The sequence below is a fragment of the Bombina bombina genome, chromosome 4 (genome assembly GCF_027579735.1).
Source record: "Bombina bombina isolate aBomBom1 chromosome 4, aBomBom1.pri, whole genome shotgun sequence".
Classification (NCBI taxonomy): domain Eukaryota; kingdom Metazoa; phylum Chordata; class Amphibia; order Anura; family Bombinatoridae; genus Bombina; species Bombina bombina.
In genome coordinates, this window is record NC_069502.1 from 512,524,957 (window position 1) to 512,550,785 (window position 25,829).

At 40.2% G+C, this 25,829-nt stretch overlaps 1 protein-coding gene across 5 annotated transcripts in view; it reads left to right on the plus strand.

The window, feature by feature from the left end:
• Positions 1–25,829, plus strand: part of FAM135A (family with sequence similarity 135 member A) — a 672,026-nt gene that overhangs the window by 551,270 nt on the left and 94,927 nt on the right. For all 5 annotated transcript variants that reach the window (XM_053710421.1, XM_053710424.1, XM_053710423.1 and 2 more), the window contains 2 exons: positions 14,117–14,277; positions 17,784–17,875. In XM_053710421.1, coding sequence (XP_053566396.1) covers positions 14,117–14,277; positions 17,784–17,875 — 253 coding nt within the window. The remainder of the gene's footprint in view (positions 1–14,116; positions 14,278–17,783; positions 17,876–25,829) is intronic.

Sequence of the window (25,829 nt, forward strand, 5' to 3'; positions counted from 1 at the left end):
TGAAAATGCTTCTTTTTATTGCGTCATTTTTGGCGCAAAAATTTTCTTTGTCATTTCCGGCGTCATACTTGTCGCCCGAAGTTGCGTCATTTTTTTGACGTTTTTTGCGACAAAAATGTCGGCGTCACCGGATGTGGCGTCATTTTTGGCGCTTAAAGCATTTAGGCGCCAAAAAATGTGGGCGTCTTTTTTGGCGCCAAAAAATATGGGCGTCATTATTGTCTCCACATTATTTAAGTCTCATTGCTTATTTGCTTCTGGTTGCTAGAAGCTTGTTCATTGGCATTTTTTCCCATTCCTGAAACTGTCATTTAAGGAATTTGATCAATTTTGCTTTATATGTTGTTTTTTCTATTACATATTGCAAGATGTCTCAGATTGACCCTGAATCACAAGATACTTCTGGAAAATTGCTGCCTGATGCTGGATCTACCAAAGTTAAGTGTATTTGTTGTAAACTTGTGGTAACTGTTCCTCCGGCTGTTGTTTGTAATGAATGTCATGACAAACTTGTTAATGCAGATAATATTTCCTTTAGTAATGTTCCATTACCTGATGTTGTTCCATCAACATCTAATATTCAGGGTGTTCCTGTTAACATAAGAGATTTTGTTTCTAAATCTATTAAGAAGGCTGTGTCTGTTATTCCTCCTTCCAGTAAACGTAAAAGGTCTTTTTAAACTTCTCATTTTTCAGATGAGTTTTTAAATGAACATCATCATTCTGATTCTGTTTCTGATAATGATTTTTCTGGTTCAGAGGATTCTGTTTCAGAGGTTGATACTGATAAATCTTCATATTTATTCAAAATGGAATTTATTCGTTCTTTACTTAAAGAAGTCTTAATTGCATTAGAAATAGAGGAATCTGGTCCTCTTGATACTAAATCTAAACGTTTGAATACGGTTTTTAAACCTCCTGTAGTTATTCCGGAGGTTTTTCCCGTCCCTAATGCTATTTCTGAAGTAATTTCCAGGGAATGGAATAATTTGGGTAATTCATTTACTCCTTCTAAACGTTTTAGGCAATTATATCCTGTGCCATCTGACAGATTAGAGTTTTGGGACAAAATCCCTAAGGTTGATGGGGCTATCTCTACTCTTGCTAAACGTACTACTATTCCTACAGCAGATAGTATTTCCTTTAAGGATCCTTTAGATAGGAAAATTGAATCCTTTCTAAGAAAAGCTTACTTATGTTCAGGTAATCTTCTTAGACCTGCTATATCTTTGGCGGATGTTGCTGCAGCCTCAACTTTCTGGTTGGAAGCTTTAGCACAACAAGTAACAGATCATAATACTCATAGCATTGTTAATCTTCTTCAACATGCTAATAACTTTATTTGTGATGCCATCTTTGATATCATTAGGGTTGACGTCAGGTATATGTCTTTAGCTATTTTAGCTAGAAGAGCTTTATGGCTTAAATCTTGGAATGCTGATATGTCTTCTAAGTCAACTTTGCTTTCCCTTTCTTTCCAGGGTAATAAATTGTTTGGTTCACAGTTGGATTCTATTATTTCAACTGTTACTGGGGGGAAAGGAACTTTTTTACCACAGGATAAAAAATCTAAAGGTAAATTTAGGTCTGCTAATCGTTTTCGTTCCTTTCGTCACAATAAGGAACAAAAACCTGATCCTATCCCTACAGGAGCGGTATCAGTTTGGAAACCATCTCCAGTCTGGAATAAATCCAATCCTTTTAGAAAGCCAAAGTCAGCTCCCTAGTCCACATGAAGGTGCGGCCCTCATTCCAGCCCAGCTGGTAGGGGGCAGATTACGATTTTTCAAAGAAATTTGGATCAATTCGATTCACAATCTTTGGATTCAGAATATTGTTTCACAAGGGTACAGAATAGGCTTCAAGATAAGGCCTCCTGCAAGAAGATTTTTTCTTTCCCGTGTCACAATAAATCCAGTGAAGGCTCAAGCATTTCTGAAATGTGTTTCAGATCTAGAGTTGGCTGGAGTAATTGTGCCAGTTCCAGTTTTGGAACAGGGGCTGGGGTTTTACTCAAATCTCTTCATTGTACCAAATAAGGAGAATTCCTTCAGACCAGTTCTGGATTTAAAAATATTGAATCGTTATGTAAGGATACCAACATTCAAAATGGTAACTATAAGGACTATTCTGCCTTTTGTTCAGCAAGGGCATTATATGTCCACAATAGATTTACAAGATGCATATCTGCATATTCCGATTCATCCAGATCACTATCAGTTTCTGAGATTCTCATTTCTAGACAAGCATTACCAGTTTGTGGCTCTGCCGTTTGGCCTAGCAACAGCTCCAAGGATTTTTACAAAGGTTCTCGGTGCCCTTCTATCTGTAATCAGAGAACAGGGTATTGTGGTATTTCCTTATTTGGACGATATCTTGGTACTTGCTCAGTCTTCACATTTAGCAGAATCTCATACGAATCGACTTGTATCGTTTCTTCGAGAACATGGTTGGAGGATCAATTTACCAAAGAGTTCGTTGATTCCTCCGACAAGGGTAACCTTTTTAGGTTTCCAGATAGATTCAGTGTCCATGACTCTGTCGCTGACGGACAAGAGACGTCTGAAGTTGGTTTCAGCTTGTCAAAACCTTCAGTCTCAATCATTCCCTTCGGTAGCCTTATGCATGGAAATTCTAGGTCTTATGACTGCTGCATCGGACGCGATCCCCTTTGCTCGTTTTCACATGCGACCTCTTCAGCTCTGTATGCTGAACCAGTGGTGCAGGGATTATACAAAGATATCACAATTAATATCTTTAAAACCGATTGTACGACACTCTCTGACGTGGTGAACAGACCACCATCGTTTAGTTCAGGGGGTTTCTTTTGTTCTTCCGACCTGGACTGTGATCTCAACAGATGCAAATCTGACGTTTGGGAATCTCAGGAGGCGAGATTACCAATCAACATTTTGGAACTCCGTGCGATTTTCAGAGCTCTTCAGTCGTGGCCTCTTCTAAAGAGAGAGTCGTTCATTTGTTTTCAGACGGACAATGTCACAACAGTGGCATATGTCAATCATCAAGGAGGGACTCACAGTCCTCTGGCTATGAAAGAAGTATCTCGAATACTTGTATGGGCGGAATCCAGCTCCTGTCTAATTTCTGCGGTTCATATCCCGGGTATAGACAATTGGGAAGCGGATTATCTCAGTCGCCAAACATTACATCGGGGCGAATGGTCTCTTCACCCAGAGGTATTTCGTCAGATTGTCCAAATGTGGGGACTTCCAGAAATAGATCTGATGGCTTCTCATCTAAACAAGAAGCTTCCCAGGTATCTGTCCAGATCCAGGGATCCTCAGGCTGAAGCAGTGGATGCATTGTCACTTCCTTGGAAATATCATCCTGCCTATATCTTTCCGCCTCTAGTTCTTCTTTCAAGAGTGATTTCCAAGATTCTAAAGGAGCATTCGTTTGTTCTGCTGGTGGCTCCAGCATGGCCTAACAGGTTTTGGTATGCGGATCTCTTCCGGATGGCTACTTGCCAACCGTGGACTCTTCCGTTAAGACCAGACCTTCTATCGCAAGGTCCTTTTTTCCATCAGGATCTCAAATCCTTAAATTTGAAGGTATGGAGATTGAACGCTTGATTCTCAGTCATAGAGGTTTCTCTGACTCCGTAATTAATACTATGTTACAGGCTCGTAAATCTGTATCTAGGAAGATATATTATCGAGTCTGGAAGGCTTACATTTCTTGGTGTTCTTCTCATCATTTTTCTTGGCATTCTTTTAGAATTCCTAGAATTTTACAGTTTCTTCAGGATGGTTTGGATAAAGTTTTGTCTGCAAGTTCCTTGAAAGGACAAATCTCTGCTCTTTCTGTTCTTTTTGACAGAAAGATTGCTAATCTTCCTGATATTCATTGTTTTGTTCAGGCTCTGGTTCGTATAAAACCTGTCATTAAGTCAATTTCTCCTCCTTGGAGTTTGAATTTGGTTCTGGGGGCTCTTCAAGCTCCTCCGTTTGAACCTATGCATTCGCTGGATATGAAATTACTTTCTTGGAAAGTTTTGTTTCTTTTGGCCATCTCTTCTGCTAGAAGAGTTTCTGAATTATCTGCTCTTTCTTGTGAGTCTCCTTTTCTGATTTTTCATCAGGATAAGGCGGTGTTGCGAACTTCATTTAAATTTTTACCTAAGGTTGTGAATTCTAACAACATTAGTAGAGAAATTGTGGTTCCTTCATTGTGTCCTAATCCTAAGAACTCTAAGGAAAGATCGTTGCATTCTTTGGATGTAGTTAGAGCTTTGAAATATTATGTTGAAGCTACTAAAGATTTCCGAAAGACTTCTAGTCTATTTGTTATCTTTTCTGGTTCTAGGAAAGGTCAGAAGGCTTCTGCCATTTCTTTGGCGTCTTGGTTAAAGTCTTTGATTCATCATGCTTATGTTGAGTCGGGTAGAACTCCGCCTCAAAGGATTACAGCTCATTCGACTAGGTCAGTTTCTACTTCCTGGGCATTTAGGAATGAAGCTTCGGTTGATCAGATTTGCAAAGCAGCAACTTGGTCTTCTTTGCATACTTTTACTAACTTCTACCATTTTGATGTGTTTTCTTCTTCTGAAGCAGTTTTTGGTAGAAAAGTACTTCAGGCAGCTGTTTCAGTTTGATTCTTCTGCTTATAATTTCAGTTTTTTTCATTATATGATTTAAACTTTGTTTTGGGGTGTGGATTATTTTTCAGCGGAATTGGCTGTCTTTATTTTATCCCTCCCTCTCTAGTGACTCTTGCGTGGAAGTTCCACATCTTGGGTATTCATTATCCCATACGTCACTAGCTCATGGACTCTTGCTAATTACATGAAAGAAAACATAATTTATGTAAGAACTTACCTGATAAATTCATTTCTTTCATATTAGCAAGAGTCCATGAGGCCCACCCTTTTTTGAGGTGGTTATGATTTTTTTGTATAAAGCACAATTATTCCAATTCCTTATTTTTTATGCTTTCACACTTTTTTCTTATCACCCCGCTTCTTGGCTATTCATTAAACTGATTTGTGGGTGTGGTGAGGGGTGTATTTATAGGCATTTTGAGGTTTGGGAAACTTTGCCCCTCCTGGTAGGAATGTATATCCCATACATCACTAGCTCATGGACTCTTGCTAATATGAAAGAAATGAATTTATCAGGTAAGTTCTTACATAAATTATGTTTTTTCTTTTACACTCTCTTTCAGAACCATATAAAAGTAGGTAGAAACACTTTCAAGGAGTCAGACAAGCTAGAATCCCATTCCCACATAAATCCATCGCCTTAAAGGGATATGAAACTCAAAAATGTTCTTTTGAGATTCAGACAGATTTAGGGGCCACTTTTGAACACTTGATGGCTAAATAGTATACTAAGACAGAAATCTGCTCTATGATAAAACATAAAGAAACATAGATTTTGACAACAGATAAGAGCCATAGGCCCAGTAAGTCTTCCCTATATTTCCTGAAAGTTTAAATGTATCTAGTTTGTAGAATGGCCTTATGCTTGTCCCAGGCATTCTTAAAGTACCCCAAAGTGTTTGTCATTACCACCTTTTGTGTAAGTTTATTCCATGACTCAGTCACCCTTTCTGTAATGAAGTGCTTCCTCAAATGACTCCTGAACTCCACACTAGACTGCTGTATTATCTATTAGAAAAAACAATGGTTACAAGTGAAATACAGAACATAGAGAATAGAAAATTATAGCTATAGCCTTCAAGTGACAAAAATAAGGTAGAGTGGTTATCTGTAGCTGTAGCTATACTATGCTAAGAGCAACATAGGCAATGACTAGCGCCTGCATATAATGAGATTAATTGTAAATTGATTAATGTTTGAAACAGAGCAGACTCCAACCTCACATTGTTATTGCAAAATTCTAGAGACATAATTTTGGACAAAATTGTTTACAGTGTCAAGCGAATGGCTGATCTAGTTTTCTTGCGAATATATCATTTTAACTGTATTTATCAATCTTGGGCCAAAAGCATAACTTTAGGCGCCAGAAATTGTTTTATTGTGTTTATCCTATTATGCTAGAATAAATTAATCACAAAATTGTTTGTAAGAATGTTATTTCTTATATATTATTGTTATTTTTTATGTTGCCCCTTGTTTGGCACTCTTTCATTGAGGAAGGTTGCCTGTTTATTTTTGCTTATGTTTTGTTCTTTTGAGTACACTTTTTTTCAATTGCGCTTTAAATTATTCAACTTTTTTATGAATCTGTATTTCCATCTTAATATGAGTAGAGTCCACGGCTCCATTCCTTACTTGTGGGAATACAGAACCTGGCCACCAGAAGTAGGCAAACACACCCAGCCAAAGGCTTAAATAACTCCCCCACTCCCCTCATCCCCCAGTCATTCTTTGCCTTTCGTCACAGGAGGATGGCAGAGAAGTGTCGGAAGATTCAGAGTAGTCTCTTATGGAGGGTAGTACTCTTCGGTATAGGACTGGACTTTTAAGTAGTCTTGTCAGCCTCTCAGTGAGAGCATTGACGAATGTTAGAGTCTGGAGATGCAGGGAGAGTCTTTCTGCAAAACCATCTAGACTTGTATTAACAGTTACTAAGCAATCAGTGTTGACGAGTTACACTGCCGGCTTCTGTCACTCAAGACCATGTCAGGTGCGACCCTACAAGACTGTCAAACTTGAGAGGCTATGTGTCTGTTCCACGGCAGAGATTCTGCTAAGATCGTTTCATTTTATCTCATATGATAATGTAAAGAAGACAGGGTCACAGTGTGGCTCCTTTATCTGTATGGAATCAAGGGTTAATATCTCCGGAAGGAGATTATTGAACAGAGAGGATTTATACATAACTTGCTTTATTATGTTTTATGCTGCGATATGTGTGAGATGAGGCTCAGGCAGGTGTGGAACATTTAGCTTTTACTTTTATTTTGAGATACTGCACAGTCTGTTATTTGGCGCGTTTCTCTCTTGGAGCAGGGGCGGTCCTGCATGGCACTCCATGAGACCAGGTGTGGTCTCATTGACTTCCTCTTTTCTGACCGTGCAGTTTACAGGAGAAGAAGCGGTTTCTCTGTGGAGGCCTGGGTCATAGGAGGTGGTGAGTGCCCCGGCCATTGTGGGTATAAAGGTGCCATTTATCTTGTTCTAGTGTCCATCTTAAAAGTGCAAGCTATGGAGGACTCTGATGCGTTAGAGCAGTGATTTTTAACCTTTTTTTTTTGCTGTGGCACACTTTTTTACATTAAAAAATCCTATGGCACACCACCATCCCAAAATTTAAAAAAAAATCACATATTGTAGCCTAATACAGCATATATATATATATATATATATATATATATATATATATATATATATATATATATATATATATATATACACACACACACATACTGTATGTATTGTGCTGTTATGCCATGCCTCCTACAAACTATACGTGACATATTGACATTCATTCACAAACAATCATAATGATTGTCTGTGAATGAATGTCAATGTGTCATGGTTGTAAATGATGTCTGCCTGATGAGCCTGTCACATACCTCCCAATATTTAAAAATTTGAAAGAGGGACACCCCTGCACTGGGAGTAAAAAACAAGCAAAGTTTAAAAAATGTCACACTGTTGTCAGTCTGCCGTGGCACACCTGAGAATCTCTCACGGCACATGGGTGAAAAACACTGCGTTAGAGGGTACTCCCTCTTTTCCTAAAGCTAATACCTGTTTTTATTGTGAGGAGGCTACAGTATACCCGCCTGCTCAGTTATGTTCCACATGCCTCGATAAGGTAGTTATATCTAAAAAGACAAAGATGTTTAGTACTTCTGAGCCGTCCACTTCTGAGGGGTCTCCGCCACGTGAGGTGCGTTCCCTGCAATCATCTTCTACTACACATGCAGCCTCCCAATGCACTGCTAATCCTCCTTCGGGAGGGGCCCTTTTACCGCCAGACTTTTCTTAACAGTTACAAACGGCAGTGTCTGCTGCCTTCAGTGCTTTATCTCGCCCTGCTAAGCGCAAGCAAAAGGTCAAATATTGCTATCTTTCCCAGGGGTTATCTGCCAATTTGTTGTATTTATCTAAAACTAGATTATCCGCTGATGAAGACGCCTCTGATAGTTCAGAGGAGGCTCTTACTGGGTCGGAATCTGCTGCCTCTAAACCTCCGGTTGCGGAGGAACCAGATTTCAGATTTAGGATCGAGCACTTTCTGTTAAAAGAAGTGTTGGCTACGTTAGGGGCTCCTGAACCTAAATTACCCAAGGAACCTTCTATTCCTAAGCTTGACAAGGTTTATGAGGACAGGATGGTGCCACAGACTTTCCAGGTTCCTGTAAAGATGGCAAATATTATTAAGAATGAATGGGAGAGACTTGGACCTTCTTCTTTTTCCCCTTCTTCTTCGTTTAAAAAATGGTTCCCCGTTCCAGACTCTCAAATTGAATTGTGGGGATCAGTCCCTAAGTCGGCACATGGGGTACTTGTTTCAGCCAGCACCTATTGGTGCGAGACTCTATCGGAGATGATCGAGGTGGAAAATCCCCTCGAAGAGATCCCTGAAAGAATTAAGGCCTTGACGGTAGCTAATTCTTTAATCTGTGATGCTAGCATGCAGATTATTCACCTGAATGCAAAAACATCAGGTTTTTCTGTTCTAGCCCGTAGGGCTCTCTGGCTGAAGTCTTGGTCTGCAGACATGACTTGATTATCTAGATTGCTTTCCCTTCCATTTAAGGGAAAGATTCTTTTCGGTCCAGGCCTGGACCCTATTATATCGACGGTCACTGGGGGCAAGGGTGCCTTTCTACTGCAGGATAAGAAGAATAAACCTAAAGGACAAGGTCCTAATTTTCGTCCCTTTCGTTCGGATAAATCTCAACGCCAACAGCCCTCCGCAAAGCCTAATCAGTCCAAGGGAACTTGGAAACCATCTCAATCTTGGAATAAATCCAAACAGAACAAGAAGCCTGCTGAACCAAAGTCGTCATGAAGGGGTGGCCCCCAATCCGGTGTTGGATCGTGTTGGGGGCAGACTATTTCTCTTTGCAGAGGCTTGGTTAGGGGAGGTGCAAGACCTTTGGGTTCTAGAGGTCATCGCTCAGGGTTACAGGATAGGTTTCAAATCTCATCCTCCCAGGGGCAGATTCCTCTTATCAAACCTGTCTTCAAGACCAGAAAAGCTAGATGCTTTTCTAGGGTGTGTGAGGAGTAATTGTGCCGGTTTCTCTATCAGAGAAAGGTCTAGGGTACTACTCAAACCTTTTTATGGTCCCAAAGAAGGAGGGTACGTTTCACCCGATTCTAGACCTAAAGTTCCTCAACAAGTTTGTTGGTCCCATTGTTCAAGATGGAGACTATAAGTTCTATTCTGCCCTTAGTTCAAGAGGGACAGTTCATGACGACGATAGACTTGAAGGATGCTTACCTACATGTGCCAATTCACAAGGATCACTTCAAGTTCTTAAGATTCACCTTTCTGGGTCAGCACTTCTAGTTTGTGGCTCTTTCTTTTGGTCTGGCTACGGCTCCAAGAGTCTTTACGAAGGTTCTAGGGGCTCTGCTCGCGGTGGCGAGGTCCAGAGGTATCGCAGTAGCGCCATACTTGGATGACATCCTGGTCCAGGCTCCATCCTACCGGTTAGCAGAAGACCATTCCAGAGCTCTTTTTCTTCAATCTCATGGATGGAAGGTAGACTTAGAAAAGATCTCTCTGGTACCCAGTGCCAGGGTAGAATTCCTGGGCACGATAATAGACTCCATATCCATGAGGATAATCCTTACAGACAAGAGACGTTGCAAAATTACTTCCAATTATCTTGCCCTCCAGACCTCCTCAAGGCCATCTGTGGCCTGGTGTATGGAGGCAATTGGGCTCATGGTTTCAAGCATAGATGTCATTCCATTCCCCAAGTTCCACCTCAGACCTCTTCAACTGTGCATGTTGAGGCAATGGAACCTCGGGTCTGTCTCAACAGATTTCTCTGGACAACCGGTCAAGAGAATCGCTCTCTTGGTGGCTCTGTCCAGATCGCCTGTCCCAAGGGACATCCTTCTTGAGACCATCTTGGGAGATTGTGACTACAAATGCAAATCTCTCAGGATGGGGAGCCGTTTGGGGTGCCAGGATGGCACAGGGCTGGTGGACTCGAGAGGAATCTTTTCTCCCAATCAACATTTTAGAACTTCGAGCGAACTTCAACGCTTTGAAGGCTTGGCCTCTTCTAGGGTCATCCCAGTTTATCAGATTCCAATTGGACATTATTACCTCAGTGGCTTACATCAACCATCAGGGGGGAACGAGGAGCTCCCTAGCAATGAGGGAAGTAGCTCGGATTCTGGAATGGGCAGAGGCCCACAACTGCTCGCTGTCAGGGATCCACATTCCGAGAGTGGACAACTGAGAAGCGGATTTCCTCAGCAGAAAATCCTTTCATCCGGGAGAATGGTCTCTCCATCCCGAGGTGTTTGCAGAGATTTGCAACAGATGGGGGACGTCGGAGATAGATCTCATGGCGTCCTGGCTCAATTCCAAGCTGCCTAGATTCGGGTCGCGGCCCAGGGATCCTCAGGCGGAGCTGATAGATGCATTAGCAGTGCCTTGGAGGTTCAAACTAGTTTACATTTTTCCACCATTACCACTTCTTCCTCGGGTAGTGGCCCACATCAAGCAGGAGCAAGCCGGCAATTCTAATTGCTCCATCATAGCCGCGAAGGATGTGGTTTGCGGACCTGGTGGGGATGTCCTCATCTCCTCCATGGAGGTTACCTTGTTTCAGAGATCTGCTGGAACAGGGTCATTTTGTTCATCAGAATCTAGATTCTCTGAGGTTGACTGCATGGGGATTAAACGCTTAGTCCTAGCCAAGAGAGTTTTTTCTGAGAGAGTGATTGATACTCTCATTCAAGCTAGAAAACTGGTCACTCGTCGCATCTATCATAAGGTGTGGAGGACTTAATTATTCTGGTGTGAAGAGTGTGGAATCCCCTGGCATAAGGTCAGAGTGTCCAGGATACTTTCCTTTCTCCAAGATGGTTTAGAGAAGGGACTTGCCGCTATTTCTTTGAAGGGACAGATCTCTGTGCTTTCGGTATTATTACACAAGAGGCTCGCTGAACTTCCTGATATATAGTCTTTTGTTCAAGCTCTGTCTAGAATCAGGCCTGTGTTTAGACATTCCGCTCCTCCTTGGAGTTTAAATTTGGTTCTTAAGGTTTTGCAGAGAGCTCCATTTGAGTCCATGCATTCAATTGACATTAAGCTTCTGTCTTGGAAGGTTATTTTTCTATTGGCTATTGCTTTGGCTCGCAGTCTCTGAGATGGTGGCCTTGCAATGTGAGCCTCCGTATTTAGTCTTTCATGCGGACAAGGCTGTTCTTCGCACTGGTTTGGGGTTTCTCCCTAAGGTTGTGTCTGATCGCAACTTCAATCAGGAAATTGTGGTTCCTTTCTTGTGTCCTAATCCTCATTCTTCGAAGGAATGATTACTTCATAATCTGGATGTGGTTCAGGCTTTGAAATTCTATCTTCAGGTCACAAAGGATTTTAGACAGACTTCGGCATTGTTTGTTGTCTATTCTAGGAAGCGCAGAGGGCAGAAGGCTTCTTCACTTCCCTATCTTTTTGGTTGAGGAGCATTATTCAATTGGCATATGAAATAGTGGGTCATAAGTCTCCTCAGAGGATTACAGCTCATTCAACTAGGGCTGTGGCTTCATATTGGGCCTTCAAGAATGAGGCCTCTATGGAGCAGATTTGTAGGGCAGCTACCTGGTCCTCCTTACATACCTTTTCAAAGTTTTACAAATTTGACGTCTTTGCTTCAGATGAAGCAGTTTTTGGGAGGTTTTGCAGGCTGTGGTGCCCTCAGAATAGGGTCCGCCTCTCTTTTACCCTCCCGTTTTTCATTCTTTGTCCTCTAGAGCTTGGGTATATGTTTCCAACAAGTAAGGAATGAAGCAGTGGACTCTCCTCATATTAAGATGGAAAACATAAATTATGCTTACCTGATCATTTCATTTCCATCTGTATGAGGAGAGTCCACGGCCACCGCACGTTTTCTCCGTTGGACGGACCAAAATGTTTGTTCTTCTGACACCATTTATACCCTGATATTTCTCCTACTGTTCTTTGTTCCCTCGGCATAATGACTGGGGGATGAGGGAAGTGGGGGAGGTATTCAAGCCTTTGGCTGGGGTGTCTTTGCCTCCTCCTGGTGGCCAGGTTCTGTATTCCCACAAGTAAGGAATGAAGCCGTGGACTCTCCTCATACAGATGGAAATGAAATTATCAGGTAAGCATAATTTATGTTATACCTGTTTGTTATTTAAGTAATTATTAATCTGTTGATTTGTATATACATTCAAAGAACCCTCCTACTTTCAGGAGCCAGACCTTCTTAAAGGACCAGTCAACACATTAGATTTGCATAATCAACAAATGCAAGATAACAAGACAATGCAATAGCACTTAGTCTGAACTTCAAATGAGTAGTAGATTTTTTTATAACAAATTTCAAAGTTATGTATATTTCCACTCCCCTTGTACCATGTGATAGCAATCAGCCAATCACAAATGCATATACGTATAGTCTGTGAATTCTTGCACATGCTCAGTAGGATCTGGTGACTCAAAAATTGTAAATATAAAAGACTGTGCAGATTTTTTTTTAATGGAAGTAAATTGGAAAGTTGTTTAAAATTACATGCTGTATCTGAATCATGAAAATTTAATTTAACCTGAGTGTCCCTTTAAAGTCCTGCGACTTCTTGTGGGCGATATCTTAATCTAGATACTTCCATTACAGTAAGAAAAAGAAAATTTCCCATTTTCACTATGGACAAACAACAATACCGCTCTTTCTCTTTCACTACCTCACAACCTACAAATTGGCAAGATTAAAAGATTAAAAACAGTGAATATTACAGTCACCACCTTTCACAAATATATTTGAACTACCACTGAATACAGGCATTTTAAAATGCCAATAGAGATAGATACAATAATTTGGTATTTCCAGAGAATTTTCTTGTTCTCACTTTGATCTGTTTTGTCCAATTTGTTACTTAAAGCATTTACAGATTTTTCACCTTCAGTTCTAATTAAATATGACACCCCAATGGACAGACTTGTGATAGACATTTCTGGTTCTTAGCTGCCTTAGAACTGATGTTTTATGTTTACTAGAACTATTTGCAGACATAACAAGGGAACATGAGGAGGCAGTTAACCATTAAAGGGATTCAGATAGAGCATGCAATTTTAAGCAATTTTCTAATTTACTCCTATTATCAATTTTTCTTTCGTCCTCTTGGTATCCTTTGTTGAATGAGCAGCAATGCACTACTGGTTTCTAACTGAACACATGGGTGAGCCAATGACAATCGGTATATATATGCAGCCACCAATCAGCAGCTAGAACCTAGGTTCTTTGCTGCTCATGAGCTTTCCTATATAAAACATTTCAGCAAGGGATAACAAGAGGAGTCAAAATGAATAATAGAAGTTATTTAAAATTATATTCTTTATCTGAATCGTGATTAAAAAATGTTTTGGTTTCATGTCCCTTTTAAGCTTAAAGGACCAGTCAACACATTAGATTTGCATAATCAACAAATGCAAGATAACAAGACAATGCAATAGCACTTAGTCTGAACTTCAAATGAGTAGTAGATTTTTTTATAACAAATTTCAAAGTTATGTATATTTCCACTCCCCTTGTACCATGTGATAGCAATCAGCCAATCACAAATGCATATACGTATAGTCTGTGAATTCTTGCACATGCTCAGTAGGATCTGGTGACTCAAAAATTGTAAATATAAAAGACTGCACATTTTTTTTTAATGGAAGTAAATTGGAAAGTTGTTTAAAATAACATGCTGTATCTGAATCATGAAAATTTAATTTGACCTGAGTGTCTCTTTAACAAATATTTTTTAAATTTTTTTTTCTTTTTTCTTCTCAGCATCTGTTGATTATTTAATGATAATATAATTGAAATATTTGTCTTCTTAGCCTGAGTAAAGGGACTATATTGTGTTACTCTATTTATCAATATCAACCAAATAAACAATATATTTTATTTTTAGCAAGTGTAAAATATGATCAGTTTAAAGTGAGCTGTGCTGGAGAAATCATATTTTGTAATTGCTTAGGTTCCTTCAGGCCAAAGAAGAACTGAAGCAGTTGAGGCTGCCAGGGTTCCTGTATAGTGATGTCCATCACTTGGCCTCTACTGTTCCTTATTTCAGCACGGAGGATGATGATAGCTCTGAAGAAGGAATTCATCTGATTGTCTGTGTCCATGGTCTTGATGGTAAACCTTAAAAATATTCTAAAATGTGGTATCTTCTAGATATAAATGGGTATATATTCTGAAGAAAATTATAATCTTAAAATATACATGAGTAATAATGTATTGCTATAATATTCTAAACTTCTATTTACTCTGCAATGCTGGCTTCTGAGATTTGTCAAGTCACACCTTATTTGATACCACGTACCAGATTGCTATTGACCGAAGTGAGCTGTGCTCTGTCTAAGATCCAGGCTATATTTTAAAAGAAGGAATCATGCCAAATTTGGATTCTGCTTTATGCCATCTTTAGAAAAACAAACTATATTTGTAAGACATTTTTTATGTTAAAATAAAATAAATTGACTGGCTTTATAAAGCTAATAATAATATATTGGTTATTTTTTTTTACTTTGTTAGACCTAGTTACTCCACGATCCATTACTCCTCGGAATTGCTCTTCTTGGACACTAGGAGGAGGTAAAACATTTCCAAACCCCTGGAGCTCTATAAAACCCCTCCCACCTTACTAGAAACTAGTCTTATCTTTGCCTCCACAGAAGGAAGGTGAGGAATGAAGGCGCTTCTGATGTTTTTTTTTGTGAGAGGGGTTCTCAGACTGATTTGAGGCCCATTTTCCCTCAGAGAGCTGCTGTTAGACGGAGGGATGTATTAGGAGTATGTAGTAGGGGCACAGTTACTACCATATGGGAGTTGGTTACACGCCCCTTTACATTTTTTTGCACGTGTATCCATGTCGGATTAGCACGCATGGGCTATTTTTGGCTCGCTTTAGTATTTTTAAATCATGCTGTTAACGCACACGTTCCGTCTTTGAGCACGTTCTCAGACTTTTAGAGCGCTCTGTTCTCTCGTGTGTTATTTCTTCTTTTTTTTTGGTGTTGGATTAAAGCCATGTGCCCTTGCTGTTTTGTGATACTTTTTGCTTGAAGGGGGTAAGTTTTTCCCTTGCATTAAGATCTCTTTTTAGGGAGATATAGCCTTATGTTTGTGCTTTCTACTTTTGTAGTTTGTACGTATCATGGAGCTTCTGTGTCTGTTTCTGAAACCTCTTTGGAAGCTAATTCCTCTGAACCAGTTCCTACCAATGTGAAATGTGTTTATTGTAAACTTGCTGATGTGCTGCCTCCAGCTCAGCTGTGCAATCCTTGTTTAAATGTTATTATGCATTCAAATCAGACTAATACTGCTCTTGCTTCTAAAGGTATCTATCCTCCTACTGTTTATTCCACTCAGGGGAGTTCTACAGACTTTTTGTCAGGATTAGAGAGTTTTGTACGCTCTTCTTTATCTGAAATGTTGGCGGCTATGCCCCCTTCAAGTAAGTGTAAAAAGTCAGTCTATGATTTACCCTCTGCTAGCTCTAAGCCTGTTTTACAGAATGTTTAGGATCCTGGTTCAGCTGATTCATCCTCTGAAGGTGAGATATTATCTGATGATCAGGAGTCTGTTTCTGATCATGATTCTAAGTCATCCTGTTTTTTGTTTAAGGTTGATCATATTTGTTCCCTTTTAAAAGAGGTGTAATGTACTTTTGGTTTTCAAGATCCTAAGGTATCAGAGGACAAGTCTGTTAAACATTTGGATTTCATTTTTAAACCTACTACTAAGTTTCCAGAGGTTTTCCCTAATGCGGTCTCTAAAATAGTTTCTAAGGGCTGGTCTAAGCCTGGCGACCTTTTTATTCCTTCAGCTTCTAATGTTGTGCTTTGGGAAACCGTTCCTAAGGTGGATAGCGCTAGCCGTACTACCATTCATTCTCTTTTAAGAATCATATGGATAGAAAATTGGAATATTTTCATAGAAGGGCTTTTAAGCAAGCAGGTTTTCTTTTTAGGCCAGCAGTTAGTGTTGCCATGTTTCAGATGATTCTGCTAGTGAAGATTTTCTAAACCTTTTGGGTCTACTGAAATCTGCAAATGCTTTCATTTGTGATGCAGTTATTGACATAATTAAAGGGACAGTGTACTCCAGAATTTTTATTGTTTCAAAATATGGATATTCCCTTTATTGCCCAGTCCCCAGTTTTGCATAATCAACGCGGTTATATTAATATGCTTTTTACCTTTTGTGATTACCTTGTATCTAAACCTCTGCAGACTGCTCCCTTATTTCAGTTCTTTTGACAGACTTGCATTTTAGCCAATCAGAGCTGACTCATAAATAACTCCACGAGTGTGAGCACAGTGTTAGCTATATGGCACATATGAACTAGCGCTGTCTAGTTGTAAAAAAACTGTCAAAATGCCCTGAGATAATAGGCTGCCTTCAAGGACTTAGAAATAAGCATATGAGCTTACCTTGGTTTAGCTTTAACCCCTTCACTACCAGGAATTCAAGATAAAAACTTGCCCAAAATACAGAAGAATTTTTAAGCATTTTTGATATCACTACATTTAAACAGAAATAGAGCCTTGTTTTTTTTACCTATCAAAACTCTATATATATTTTAGTAGACAACCCAAGGTATTGAGCTATGCTCTTTTTGATTTATTTCATGCCACTGTTTTGCCACCATATGAAAAAAAAATCATTAACTTTTTCATAAACTTTGTTTCTCACTGAAATTATTTACATATAACTTGTGCAATAATAACACAAATGGATGTAAAAGCTTCGTTGGGGTCCCTTTTGTTCAGAAATAGCAGATATGCTAATTGCAACTGTGCACCATACTTTTGAAATTCCTGGCAGTGAAGGGGATAATTCGTTAGTTGGCAAGGGTTATAGTATTCTTCTGTAAGGGTTACTCTCCCACCTCCCTGATCTCTCCCAAAAAGCTCTTTCCCCCACTACCACCCACACTTCACCACCATCTTAGGTACTTGCAGTCTGCCAGTATTATGTTCTAGGGCTAAACATCGGCAAAAAGCTGAAATTAGAATAATGCAACCATGTTAACCTATTTCCCCATAGAAGTCAAAGGAGCAAAAAACACTCTACGCGCGAACCCGATTGCATATCCCCAAGTGTGGGTATTCATTTCCCAGGAGTAATAGATCATGGCCTCTTCTCTTACCACCTGTATGAAAGAAAACATAGTTTTTGCTTACTTGATAAATTCATTTTTTTTTTCTCTTATTACTTTACCTGTAAATGGTGATTGCTCCCATATCCAGAAGTGATTGGTAGGGAAGACTTGTGGCAATATTAATGTCGGTGTTTAAAGTATCCGTAATTGAATTTGAATCTACTTATTTTTTCCCTTATCCCACAATAATTAAGTATGCATTTATTAATAGTGCAATGTACTTATAATATTATAAATATTAATCATCTTGCAAAAACACCCACGTATCTATTAGTATATTGAAAGAGAAAATAATATTTGGGGGTTTGTTTCTTAATCATTTTACATAATTATAAACCTGTATTTTGTATTAATTGCTGAAACATTTCCATCAAGATTGTGTTTAACTCCAAACCTAAAGACTGCAGTTTTTATAGTTCTATCTATTGCTTACATGAGCTGCATTATGCACTAATTTATTTACGTTTTTTTCCAGGTAACAGTGCTGACCTTCGCTTAGTAAGAACATATATTGAGCTTGGATTGCCTGGTACACGGAAAGATTTTCTGATGTCTGAAAGGAATCAGGTGAGCTTGAATGTGTGTGCATATAAACAATATACAAATAAATATGTCAGCTACTATACACAAGTTGTATTATGCATTGTTCAGGGTACACAACAATGCAAAACACACAAGAACAGAAGTTTGTTCTTAGTGTATCTCTCACAGCATATTGCTAGACAGTTGGATGGTAGTTTGTAAGGTTCAGTGATGACCATTGAAGAGGTCAGTGCAGCCAGCAAGTTTGGGAATATGTTTGGAATCTTTATATCTTGGATCTTCTAAACTACTGTACCATAGTCACACAAAAAAAGTTTATTAGCCACATGTTAAAATGAATATGATTAAAGGGACACTAAACCCAATTTATTTCTTTCATAATTCAGATAGAGCATGCAATTTTAAGCAACTTTCTAATTTACTCCTATTATCAATTTTTCTTCATTCTCGCTATCTTTATTTGAAAAAGAAGGCATCTAAGCTAAAGATCCAGACAATTTTTTGGTTTAAACCTCTGGACAGCACTTGTGTACTGGTGCTGTCCAATCAGCAAGGACATCCAAGGTTGTTCACAAAAATGGCCCGACATCTAAACTTACATTCTTGCTTTTCAAATAAAGATACTAAGAGAATGAAGAAAATTTGATAATAGGCAAAAATTATAAAGTTGCTTAAAATATCCTGCTCTATTTGAATCACGAAATAAAAAAATTGGGTTCAGTGTCCCTTTAAGTGCTGTTGCAGCGCTAAATGCATCAGTTTTTTTTCTCCATGTATAATATTTTTTTAATATGTGGCTAATAAACGTATGAAGTTTTAACTTCTCTCGCTGCTAGAGTGCAATCACTTTTTTTTGTTTTGTGGCTAATTCAGCAGTTTCAGTCACCACATTACAATTGCATCGCCACAGCTTTCCGGGTTCAGTGTTACCCTTTTGCTGGAAGTTCCTGTTTGAGCTTCTGTTAGTGGTGTGCAAAAATGTTTATGGGTTACTGTACCATAGTGGCAAGCTATATTGTTAGGGTGGATCCAAATGGAGTTCTTTGGAGGATAAATTGAGTATCATGCTTTTTTCTAGTATGTTTAGGTTTCTTCTGAGTTTTTGTCTTTCTGCTGCATTTCCGGGTGCAAAGTACTATTATGGTAATTTTTGAGGGTATCTACATTGAGATACTACAGTGTAACTAACAGTATTACTCATAATGTAATGAAACAATTTGGTAAGGTGTTGTTTAATGTATGCCTTTTGGGAATTAAATACTTTATTTCTCTTGTAAGGTGTATCCAGTCCACGGGTTCATCCATTACTTGTGGGATATTCTCCTTCCCAACAGGAAGTTGCAAGAGGACACCAACAGCAGAGCTTTCTATATAGCTCCTCCCCTAACTGCCACTCTCAGTCATTCTCTTGCAACTCTCGACAAGATAGGAAGTATCAAGAGATATGTGGTGACTTAGTGTAGTTTTTACCTTCAATCAAGAGTTTATTTTTAAACGGTACCAGCGTCGTACTGTTTTACTCGCAGGCAGAAATTAGAAGAAGAATCTGCCTGGAGGTTGATGATCTTGGCGGTTTGTAACTAAGGTCCATTGCTGTTCTCACACATAACTGAAGAGTATGGGAAAGACTTCAGTTGGGGGTACGGTTTGCAGATTACCTGCCTTGAGGTATGTTCAGTATATTTATTTCTAGAGAGATGATAAGATCTAGAAAATGCTGACAGAGCCTTGTATAATTGAGGTAAGCCTGATGCAGTGATTTAACAACGACCGGGATCATGCTTACAAAAAAGGGTAATATTCATGTTAATACTCATATTTCTTAGTGACAAAACGTTTACATGTTATATAGAAAGAAAGTTTTTTTTCTCTGAGGGTGATAAATCGTTTTTTGGGGCCTAGTTTCCACATGGCTAGTCAGATACACCTAGGAGTATTTTCTTAAGGCCCTCTGACATCGAGTGCATGGTGGGAGGGGCCTATGTTTGCGCTCTAGATGCGCAGTTCTTATTCAGACTGAGACATCCAGCTTCCCTAAAGTAGTCCTCTAGCATCTGAGGACCACTATAGAGGGCTTATTTCTTCCCTAAATCGTATTTGAGGGCAGGTAGGAGCCACAGCAGAGCTGTGGCAAGGTGTTTAACTGTTTATTAACATTTTTTAAGGTTTTTCAAATCCGGTTTGGGGCCTAAAGGGTTAATCATCCATTTGCAAGTGGGTGCAATGCTGCTTTAGTCCCTTATACACACTGTAAAAATTTCAAAGAGTTTACTACTTTTTAACACTGTTTTGCAGTTTGTGATAGTTTTTTTTTCTCTTAAAGGCACAGTACCGTTTTTGTTTAATTGCCGTTTCACATTTATTAAAGTGTTTTCCAAGCTTGCTGGTCTCATTACTAGTCTGTTAATCATGTCTGACATAGAGGAAACTCCTTGTTCAATATGTTTAGAAGCCATTGTGCAACCCCCTCTTAGAATGTGTACCTAATGTACTGACATTTCTATAAAGTTTAAAGACCATATTATGGCATTTAAAGATTTATCACCAGAGGTTTCTCAGACTGACATAAGGGAGGTTATGCCATCTAGCTCTCCCCACGTGTCAGAACCTAAAACTCCCGCTCAAGTGACGCCAAGTACATCTAGCGCGTCCAATGCGTTTACCTTACAAGACATGGCGGCAGTTATGACTAATACCCTCACAGAGGTATTGTCCAAACTGCCAGGGTTACAGGGAAAGCAAGACAGCTCTGGGGCTTGAACAAATACAGAGCTTTCTGACACTTTAGTAGCTATGTCCGATATACCCTCACAATGCTCCGAAGCCGTGGCAAGGGAGTTGCTATCTGAGGTTGAGATTTCAGATTCAGAGAAGACGTTACTTCAGTCCGATTCTGAAATGACAGCCTTTAAATTTAAGCTTGAACACCTCCGCTTATTGCATCAGGTAGGTTTTAGCGACTCTGGATGACTGTGACCCCATTGTAGTTAAAGAGAAATTGTGTAAAATGGACAAATACTTTGCAGTGCCTGTTTACACTGATGTCTTTCCAGTCCCTATGAGGTTTTCGGAAATTATTACTAAGAAATGGGATAGAACAGGTGTTCCGTTCTCTCCCCCTCCTGCTTTTAAAAAGATGTTTCCCATAGATGTCGCTATACGGGACTCGTGGCAGACAGTCCCTAAGGTGGAGGGTGCTGTTTCTACCCTAGCTAAGCGTACAACTTTTCCCGTCGAGGACAGTTGTGCTTTCTTAGATCCTATGGATAAAAAAATTGGAGGGTCTCCTTAAGAAAATTTTTATCCATCAAGGTTTTATTCTCCAGCCTCTTGCATGCATTGCCCCAGTTACTGCTGCAGCGGCTTTTTGGTTCGAGTCTCTTGAGGAGGCTCTACAGGTGGAGACCCCGTTTGATGATATTTTAGACAGGATTAAAGCTCTCAAGTTAGCGAATTCCTTTATTTCTGACGCCGTTTTTCATCTAACCAAACTAACGGCTAAGAATTCAGGTTTTGCCATTCTGGCGCGCAGGGCACTATGGCTTAAGTCCTGGTCAGCAGACGTTACTTCAAAGTCTAAGCTTCTTAACATCCCCTTCAAAGGACAGACCCTTTTCGGGCCGGGCCTGAAGGAGATCATTTCTGATATTACTGGAGGAAAAGGTCACGCCCTTCCTCAAGATAGGTCCAATAAATTAAGGACCAAACAGAATCATTTTCGTTCATTTCGAAACTTCAAGTGGCGCAGCTTCAGCTTCCTCTAATGCAAAACAAGAGGGAAATTTCGCCCAGTCCAAACCAGTCTGGAGACCGAACCAGGCTTGGAACAAGGGGAAGCAGGCCAAAAAACATGCTGTCGCCTCTAAGACAGCATGAAGGAGTAGCCCCCGATCCGGGACCGGATCTAGTAGGGGGCAGACTTTATCTCTTCGCCCAGGCTTGGGCATTACAGATTGTTCCCAGGGATATCTTCTGGACTTCAAAGCTTCATCTCCAAAGGGGAGATTTCATCTCTCACAATTATCTGTAAACCAGATAAAGAGAGAGGCATTCTTAAGTTGTGTTCAAGACCTACTGGTTATGGGAGTGATCCACCCAGTTCCAAGGGAGGAACAGGGGCAGGGCTTCTATTCAAATCTGTTTATAGTTCCCAAAAAAGATGGAACTTTCAGACCAATCTTGGATCTCAAGATCCTAAACAAATTTCTCAGGGTCCCATCCTTCAAGATGGAGACTATCCGAACCATCTTCCCTATGATCCAGGATGGTCAATATATGACTACTGTCGACTTAAAGGATGCTTATCTCCACATTCCGATTCACAGAAATCATCATCAGTTCTTCAGGTTCGCCTTCTTAGACAGACATTACCAGTTGGTTGCTCTTCCCTTCGGGTTAGCCACGGCACCAAGAATCTTTACGAAGGTTCTAGGGTCCCTACTGGCGGTTCTAAGGCCACGGGGCATAGCGGTGGCTCCTTTCCTAGGCGACATTCTGATACAGGCGTCAACTTTTCAAATCGCCAAGTCCCATACGGACATTGTTCTGGCCTTTCTGAGGTCTCACGGGTGGAAGGTGAACGAAGAAAAGAGTTCTCTCTCCCCTCTCACAAGAGTTTCCTTCCTAGGAACACTGATAGATTCAGTAGAAATGAAAATTTTTCTGACAGAGGTCAGATTATCAAAGCTTCTAACTTCCTGCCGTGCTCTTCATTCCACTTCTCGGCCGTCAGTGGCTCAGTGTATGGAAGTAATCGGCCTAATGATAGCGGCAATGGACATAGTTCCGTTTGCCCGCCTACATCTCAGACCACTGCAACTTTGCCTGCTCAATCAGTGGAATGGAACTACACAGATTTGTCCCCTCTGCTAAATCTGGATCAAGAGACCAGGGATTCTCTTCTCTGGTGTTTATCTCGGGTCCATCTGTCCAGGGGAATGAGTTTCCGCAGGCCAGAGTGGACTATAGTGATGACAGATGCCAGCCTTCTGGGCTGGGGCGCAGTCTGGAACTCCCTGAAGGCTCAGGATTCGTGGACTCAGGAGGAAGCCCTCCTTCCGATAAACATTCTGGAACTGAGAGCGATATTCAATGCTCTTCAGGCTTGGCCTCAACTAGCTGCGGTCAGGTTCATCAGATTTCAGTCGGACAATATCACGACTGTAGCCTATATCAACCATCAGGGGGGAACAAGAAGCCCCCTGGCAATGTTGGAGGTTTCAAAGATAATTCTATGGGCAGAGATGAACTCTTCCCATCTCTCAGTTATCCACATTCCAGGATTAGAGAACTAAGTCGGCAGACTTTTCATCCGGGGGAGTGGGAGCTCCATCCGGAGGTATTTGCCCAGCTGATTCAACTATGGCGCAAACCAGAACTGGATCTGATGGCATCTCGTCAGAACGCCAAGCTTCCTTGTTACGGGTCCAGGTCAAGGGATCCCCAGGCAGCGCTGATAGATGCTCTAGCAGTGCCCTGGTCCTTCAGCCTGGCTTATGGGGCCTGGCTTATGTGTTCCCACCATTTCCTCTCCTCCCTCGTCTGATTGCCAAGATCAAGCAGGAGAGAGCTTCAGTGATTTTGATAGCACCTGCGTTGCCACGCAGGACTTGGTATGCAGATCTGGTGGACATGTCATCCCTTGCACCATGGACTCTGCCGCTGAGGCAGGACCTTCTACTCCAAGGTCCATTCAAACATCCAAATCTAATTTCTCTGCGGCTGACTGCTTGGAGATTGAACGCTTGATTTTATCAAAACGTGGTTTCTCCGAGTCGGTCATTGATACCTTAATTCAGGCTCGAAAGCCTGTCACCAGGAAAATCTATCATAAGATATGGTGTAAATATCTTCATTGGTGTGAATCCAAGGGTTACTCATGGAGTAAAGTCAGGATTCCTAGGATATTATCCTTTCTCCAAGAAGGATTGGAGAAGGGATTGTCAGCTAGTTCCTTAAAGGGACAGATTTCTGCTCTGTCTATTCTTCTGCACAAGCGTCTGGCAGATGTTCCAGACGTTCAGGCGTTTTGTCAGGCTTTTGTTAGAATTAAGCCTGTGTTTAAACCTGTTGCTCTGCCATGGAGTTTAAATTTAGTTCTTAAAGTTCTTCAAGGGGTTCCGTTTGAACCTCTGCATTCCATAGATATCAAGCTTTTATCTTGGAAAGTTCTGTCTTTGGTAGCTATCTCTTCGGCTCGAAGAGTTTCAGAGTTATCTGCCTTACAGTGTGATTCCCCTTATCTGATCTTCCATGCAGATATGGTAGTTTTGCGTACCAAACCTGGGTTTCTTCCTAAGGTGGTATCTAATAAGAATATTAATTAGGAGATTGTTGTTTCCGTCACTGTGTCCTAATCCGTCTTCAAAGAAGGAACGTCTATTACACAATCTTGACGTGGTTCATGCTTTAAAGTTTTATTTACAAGCTACTAAGGATTTTCGTCAAACATCTGCATTGTTTTTTGTCTACTCTGAACAGAGGAGAGGTCTAAAGGCTTCGGCATCTTCTCTTTCCTTTTGGCTGAGAAACATAATCCGTTTAGCTTATGAGAGCGGTAGCTTCCACAAGGGCTTTTAAAAATGAGGCCTCTGTTGAACAGATTTTTAAGGCGGCGACTTGGTCTTCGCTTCATACTTTTTCTAAATTCTACAAAGTTGATACTTTTGCTTCTTCGGAGGCTATTTTTGGGAGAAATGTCTTGTAGGCAGTGGTGCCTTCCGTTTAAGTTCCTGCCTTGTCCCTCCCTTCATCCGTGTCCTAAAGCTTTGGTATTGGTATCCCACAAGTAATGGATGAACCCGTGGACTGGATACACCTTACAAGAGAAAACTAAATTTATGCTTACCTGATAAATTTCTTTCTCTTGTGGTGTATCCAGTCTACGGCCCGCCCTGTCACTTTAAGGCAGGTGTTTTTTATTTTTAAACTACAGTCACCACTGCACCCTATAGTTTCTCCTTTTTTCTTGCTTGTCTTCGGTCGAATGACTGGGAGTGGCAGTTAGGGGAGGAGCTATATAGACAGCTCTGCTGTTGGTGTCCTCTTGCAACTTCCTGTTGGGAAGGAGAATATCCCACAAGTAATGGATGAACCCGTGGACTGGATACACCACAAGAGAGAAATTTATCAGGTAAGCATAAATTTTTTAATCATAAATTTTATAATCCATTGTAAAAAATATATATCCCTACATAAACTCTTCATACTTAGCATCTATATATGTAGTTTTGTGTATAGCTTGTGTCTTTTAATTTCAAGTTGCCAAAAGTATGTCTTTCTCAACTGATAGTGTGATAGTATGGAATTGGTAGATAACAGACTACCATTCTAAGTGGACACAAAGCTTTCATTTACTAACAATGTATGGCTTGGAAGTATTTTACAGAAAGATATGGATGAAAGTTGAAATTACAGTTATAAAGGATAATACTTTGTAAACACTGGAAAATAAAGAGAAACAGAGTAAATATTCTTTCCTATCAAAATCTCTTTGTATAAAAAAAAAATAGGCTTCATTTACTTTTAAAAATATTTCTTCACTGCCTAGTTTACGCCCAGATTTACTGTTTTTCCTTTAAAGGATTGGAATAATGTATGGGATTACTTTACCTGTCCACCTGGAGGAGGCACAATACTCCTACATTCTAGAGCTTTGCTACACCTCACAGCAATCCCCTTCCATGCTTTTTTGCCTCCATAGTCGAAGGTTGAAAATATAAAGTGCACTGATCTTTCCATCATTGATAAGGGTTCTTCCTGGACAGAGGGGCTAGGAGTTCAGCTGGAAAGTGAAAATCTCCCATTGGTAGATGTTGCAGTCCTGAGGTGAAATGCAGATGTATATAATAACCAAAGTTACTGGAAAGTTGTTGCAGGGAGGTCTCAACTGGATCCTGTTACTTTTCATTCCACTAGAACAGTGGCTACTTCTGGATGCTTCTCTTGAGCAGATGTGACTGTTTAATCTTCTGTGCAT